This window comes from Corvus hawaiiensis, chromosome Z, assembly GCF_020740725.1.
Source record: "Corvus hawaiiensis isolate bCorHaw1 chromosome Z, bCorHaw1.pri.cur, whole genome shotgun sequence".
NCBI classification, from domain to species: domain Eukaryota; kingdom Metazoa; phylum Chordata; class Aves; order Passeriformes; family Corvidae; genus Corvus; species Corvus hawaiiensis.
In genome coordinates, this window is record NC_063255.1 from 36,265,521 (window position 1) to 36,272,072 (window position 6,552).

The 6,552-nt window shown below is 35.4% G+C and overlaps 1 protein-coding gene across 1 annotated transcript in view; it reads left to right on the plus strand.

Moving 5' to 3' along the window:
* The window catches only part of MFSD14B (major facilitator superfamily domain containing 14B), a 30,588-nt gene extending 24,321 nt beyond the window's left edge, over positions 1–6,267 (plus strand). The window contains exons 9-12 of the mRNA XM_048291204.1: positions 107–219; positions 1,116–1,213; positions 3,017–3,174; positions 4,676–6,267. Of these exons, the coding sequence (XP_048147161.1) occupies positions 107–219; positions 1,116–1,213; positions 3,017–3,174; positions 4,676–4,879 (573 nt within the window). The 3' untranslated portion in view covers positions 4,880–6,267. The remainder of the gene's footprint in view (positions 1–106; positions 220–1,115; positions 1,214–3,016; positions 3,175–4,675) is intronic.
* The last annotated feature ends 285 nt before the right edge of the window (positions 6,268–6,552 follow it).

Here is a 6,552-nt window from a genome sequence, read left to right on the forward strand (position 1 = left end):
TTTCCTCATTATTTGAAAGGTCTTCTGAATTACTTTGCATGGGAGAAATTACTTTAGCAGTCTGACTTTTAAAAACAACTTTTGGTTGAACCAATTTCTCTTGCAGACTGTGTGTCTCAGTATCTTGATGAGATCTGTAGGGAACAAAAACACAGTTCTCCTCGGCCTTGGCTTTCAGATCTTTCAGCTGGCTTGGTATGGTTTTGGATCTCAGACTTGGTAAGCATATATTTTGGTATGGACACATCTGTTAAGGAACTGAAAGGGTTTTTTCCAAGAATTGCTACTATTTAATTTTGTTGTCATGGGTATTTAAGTGTTCTGTGAAATAAGCATTCCCATTTTCATTACACTACCAAAATTTGGTCTGTATTTTGCATATGTAGGAGTGGTAGAATTTCCTGTACATACAGCCCTTTTGCAAAGGGAGTCTTGGCAACATTTTGGTCCACTGAGTGTTAAGTCTATGAATGTGGTTAAAACTTTTTCTTGAACTCACAAGCTAGTAAGTAGCATGTTCTGTCTAGTAATTCCACTAGAGCTATTTTATCCATTAGGTACTGGACCTATACTTGTTTTTGTTTTTCTAACATATTCTCCTTCTCTAATTATATTTGGTCTTAGAAACTGTCTAGAGTTTCTTCTGTTGGAAAAACTGTATGTAAGTGGAGACAACTAGAACCATAAGCTAGAACAACTTCTGCTTTACCAAGGAGGAAGTCCTACTTAGAAGGATGAGTGCTTGTTGTTTATCAGAACACTTCCCAGTCAGTAGTTTCAGAAGCTAGAGAATTGCCTCATTAGGACACCCTGGGAAATTGTTCTTTTGTACAGCGTTTGGAAAGTTTTGAAAGCCTACTTCACTCCCATTCCTGTCTTTTTCTCTGCTAGGATAGACTCAAATCCAATGTGCTTCTGTTCCAACAAGTTCAGAATAATATGTGGGAGGGGAGCAGGAAGATAACCAGATAATTTCCAGTCTCTAGGTATTTTAATAAAAACATTTTGAAAGGGCATTAAGCGTTAAATAAGGGTGCCCTTGTGGCTCTTTGGGAGTATGGGGAGTAATTATAAGGGCAGTCTCACTTTTAATCCGAATTATGTATTTAACACAGGATGATGTGGGCCGCGGGAGCTGTAGCAGCGATGTCAAGCATTACATTCCCAGCAATTAGTGCTCTGGTTTCACGAAATGCAGAGGCAGATCAACAAGGTGAGTATTGGATCAGTTGCTGTTTACGCATCAGACTGCTTTTTTGTCTAGAAAGCAGAAGTTATCTAGGTGTACCTTTCAAGTTATCTTTGTGAGTTTTCACTTGGCAGTACCTGTGGAGGAAGCCTGCAGATCTATGTAGAGAGGAAGGAAGTGCACAAATTCATCATATTTGCATTGTAAAATACGTACTTTCTGACGAGCTACTTGTTGTCTTTCTTCCTGTAGAAGTAATACAAAAGCAACAAAAACTTTATCTCTTTTTCTTTTCCTTTTATTACATGCAGTATTCTCTAAGTAGACAGTGAGGATTAATATAACAATACTACCTTTTTAATTGCACATTTTACCAGGTTGAAATAAATGTATTCAAGAAGCTTTATTTTTTGTAGAAAAGTTGGTCCTTTGTATTTGATACAGTACTATAGATCTTCAAGGAATAGAAAAGGAAGCGAAAGGAACCAGTTAATCTGAGAAAACACAAAATTTACTGGTTTTGATGTGAAAAGCAATGTGCAGTCAGAAAGTACTCCTCCTTTAAAGTGAGATGAGAGTAGGAGTCATCACAAATTAAAACACTGGTATATAAGAAGTGAATTTAGTGTTCTCTTTAAAAACTGCTGTACATGTAAATTTTAAGTATTAGTTATACTTTAGCATTGTACAACATGAAGTTAGGTAAATGCAGTTAATCTGAGAAGTACAAACGAGATGCTGTTCCAGGAGGTGGATTTCTGTTGAAAGATACAAAATAGAGTGTTTTACATAGTTTTTTTTGACTATTCCCCTCTCCCTCTTTTTTTTTTTTAGTGACATTTTAAAGATTTTTCAAGATTTGTTTTCTGTTTATATCAGGAAATAACTAGTTCAGTTAGGCTGACAGAAGCCACTGAACTTTGATTTTACATAGAAGAAACTGGCGTTAATAGCTGAAGCCTTTCAATAGTTTCAAGACTGAGGTTTTGCCACCTAGTGGCATGAAGATTTTGAACTTTCATGTCATCAATCCATGAAGTAAAAAACTTGGACAGCTATCTTTTTTGCGTGTTTTCTTTCCTCCCAGTTTACAAGTTACTGCCTTAAGAACAAGGCAGATTATTAATATTGCAAATTGGCATTTTTAGACTCTTGTTACATAAAGTTAATATCATCAAAACACTTTTTGCACTGTTGTCACAATCACTTAATGAAGTCAAAACAGAAATATACCCATAGCACTTTGATTAATCAAGCTTTAAAAAGAATCCAGTGTAAAACTGCAGCCAGTCACGTATTGTGAATTTGCTGCTATACACTTAATCTACTGCCCTGAGTAAGTTAATTGGTATTTAAATAAATGCTGGTCACAATTCGTGCATATTTTCCCAAGCAGAGTTCTTAACGCTTAGGTACATTACTCTAAATTTCATGTGAAAATAAATGGAATGGGTACCACATTTAAGCTCTGCTGTCTTTGCTATCTTCGTTTCAGGCTTTGGGTGTAGGTGGAAGAGCTCTAATATAGAAAATTAAACCTGCACATAAATTTCATAATCATAATAATGAAATATTATATAATGATAAAAATCATAATGCTTCCAGTAATCTGCAGGTATAGTGACAGAACTATGATGATGCAGAGGATTATTTTAATCCAACAGACTTGTCTTCAGTGTACTTCTTACATCTTAGAATGTAGAAATAATTATGATGTGATCTATTTTGGAAAAATTTATTAAAGTACCCGCAGAACTCTTGGCTCTGAGCATTTCTTTCTTGCTTAAAAAACCAATCCTACTCTTTTTGGGTTTTTTTCCTCATTAGGTGTTGTCCAAGGAATAATAACTGGAGTAAGAGGACTGTGCAATGGCCTGGGGCCAGCACTGTATGGCTTTATTTTCTTTCTCTTCCATGTGGAACTCAATGAATTGCTACCTGATAACACTTCTGAAAAAAAAACAAAGCAAAATCCCAGTGATAAGGTAAGTTCAAAATCTGGTGTGCAGTTTTCAGTGTAGAACTCATTAGGTCAGAAATCTATCTTCTTTTTGGTTGATTTAAAATATTCATATCTTATTTCTTATTCTTAAACTACTTAATTCTCACTTTTCACTTTTATTAAATTATTAAGATAGCTCTTAATTTAAATGTGATAGTAAATATTTAGATCTACAGTAGTGGCACCATTGGTTTCAGTATTGTAATGGTACCAGGTAATTTTGTTTGATGTAAATTTACTGGAGTTAAAGTTTGAGTGAGGTTGCATCATTATAATTATCCACAGGAAGCAATCACACCGAATAGTGGAGTTGTAGGCTGTGTTGTAGAGTAATAATAACACTTGGCAATGCAATGAGCAAGGACAGCTTTTGAAAGATTTTTACTCCCTTCAGTGAAACCACAATCTTGTAATACTCAAAAGCTGCTCAGATCAATTAGCTGTTGTACTACAAATGAGGGCATATTAATTTGTGCAAGTTCATTACTTCTTTAAGTATTTGTATGTGTAGTACCTCTTGAAGATTCAATATCATTAAGATACATTTTTGATGTGTTACCATCAGCTGAAAATTTGTGCCTCTGTAACAGAGGAGAATTGAGGCAAGGGAAACATATTACTGTTACTGTATACTTAAGTTCAGCTACTCTCCCACTTCATTTGAGAATAGCTTCCTACATTTCATTTCATAGAATAAAAGTACGCTGGATTGACAAATCTCACCTTCTGATTTTTATCTGGTTTTAGTTTACACAGATAAAGAAAAGTTGTTAAAGATTAGAAAAAAAAGCTGGGTTGTTGACACGTTTCTTTTGTAGAGGTTTGTCATCAAACTTGGCTGATTTAAAATTTATCTTAAAACCTTTCTGGTGTTTGTTTTTAGTTGGGCCTATGAAATATGGGTAAGTTTTGTTTTTAAATTTTAAAATAAACTGCTTAGAACCAAGAGAGAATGACTCCAAATACTAAATTATCATACATGAACAATGTGCTGCAGTGAGAATGGTATGTACTACATAGCCTGCTATTACTTTGCATAGTCATTTATTGTTTTTTCGGGATGCTTGTTTAACTTGTTTCTAGAGTATCTCAGCCGTGGAAAAGTGAAGTTAAGATTTATTGAGTATTTGTACTTCTCGATGTTGAAACCTTATTCTGTTAATCTTCAGAAGAGTCTTGTTGATTTAATAGGCACATCGTCTAAAGAAAAAAAATACAAAAAAGCGTCAGTCAATATCTGTTTCATTTGCTAGGCAGTCATATTGTCAGTTGACAATTTTATGTGTTTCTGATTTTTAGATCAGTGTTGAGATCAGGTGGAGAATTTGTGGGGATTGTAGATGCAGATAGGAACCTGTTTGCAAAAATTTTATAGTCACCATAAATATGTCTCTCATGATCTCCTGCCTTAGTGATGTAGTTCATAATGCAGAAGTCAATGTCTGAAACTTCATGAATTCTTTATTATGCTTGTATTCCTGTAGAGAGCGATCATTCCTGGTCCACCCTTCCTGGTTGGAGCGTGCATTGTTCTTCTGGCTTTTCTTGTCACCTTATTTATTCCTGAGAACAGCAAAGCCAGCAGTACCAAAAAACACAGCAACAGCATCAGCAGTAGTCGGAGTAACAACCTAGACCAAAGTAATGAAGAGGACATTGAACCATTGCTGCAGGATAGCAGTGTATGAAGGCTAAATTCTGAGGGGTCTGTGGAGCAAATTCATGCCCTGAATTGTGGCTCTGGGAGCTTGGTGGGAGGTACAGAGTATCTTGCCTTCGAGAGGAAGGCAGCTGTGACAGGAGGTCACTTGCTGTATGATACTTGAGGTTGATGTCATGCTTGCAGGAGTGGTTTTTTAGAGCAGCAAGTCACAAGCTGGTGTGATTCTACCCAATATTGGACTGCAAATGCTGTGTCAAATTCCGATATTGGGTAGAAACCTGAATGCACAGATAGAATTTTTTTAAAAGTTTGAATGTTCAGTTCCCAGAATTGCAAGATAATGTGAAATAAACAGGTTTGAGCCAGAACAATGTCTGCCATCACTATTACAGGTTGTTCTGCATTTCTTATGCCTTCTGTCTGCATCTATGCCACATGTAGTCTTCATGGTACTGGAGGCACTGATCTCTATATAGTTTTGGTACCTGAAATACTGGGTATCAGTGAAATTCTCAAATATTATTTACTAACAAGGAGTCCACTAGTTACCAGAAAGCAGTGATGAAACTGAGATGGCAGAATTCTGAATGTGTGTGATCACACATGACAGTAATTATCCATACTGAAGGTCATACAGAAACTGTAAACCCACATTCTGGAGTAAATTGGTTTTGTGCAGTTAAAAGCAAATCCAGATGACACCTGAGAGCCAGGTCCCATTAATGTTTCCCATATAAAAAAATAAAATTTTAATTTTAAAATGAGCAGGGTCAGAAATACAGGCACTTGAATGGGTGCCAGAGTAGTTTACATCAAGAAATATATGTATGTACTGCATTTTATCACTTTATCTGCCATATAAAATAATTTTTCCTATTAATTCCTTTCACCCCTGCCTTAACTGCTTCTTAGTGTTCAGTTATTAATCATATTTAGCCTTCATATCACTGTCTTACCCGCTGAATATCATGGATATATTTATATCAGATTTTTTTTCTAAAAGATTCTTCAAAGGTGTTACAAATGGTTACAAATGTGCTAATTTTTAGAGACATTTTATGAAGAATACACAGATTTATATGTATTTTGCTGCAGTGTAAATGGACTATTAAACCCAACTTTAATGAAGTACTCCTATGAATGTTTTATATGTATGCAATGTAGATATTTGTAAGGAGTTTTAATTTTTCCAGATGGGGTTCTGTGTAAATCATGTATTTATAAATGTAATGAGGGTACGGACAGTTATACAGTTTTTAAAAAAGATTATGTATTGACTGAACAAATTTTAAAAATACATATTTTGAAACTTGTTCCACATTGAGCACAGATAAGAAACCTTTTGTACTATGCGGTTTGGTTTTTAAGTTAATAAGCTTCCTAATGCATAATAAATATAAATATTAAGCTTTCTAGGTTTTGTGAGTAAGTGCATGTTCTTTCAAGTTCGCTGTTGTGCCTTCTCTGCTTCAGAACAGAAGTGGGTAATCCTGGTGCTGGATGACAGTACCTGAATTCCTCTTCTGTTGTGTCTGTGTCATCAAGCGTGGTGAAAACCCTGCTTTGCTTAGAAATTCCTTTGGTGTCTGACATGGTATCCACTGGGGTAGAGAAGTGGAGAAGGAAAGTACAAAAAAACCCCCGAGAATAATTTGTGATCTGAACAGTACCGCAGAATTAAAATGCTTTTTCTGACAA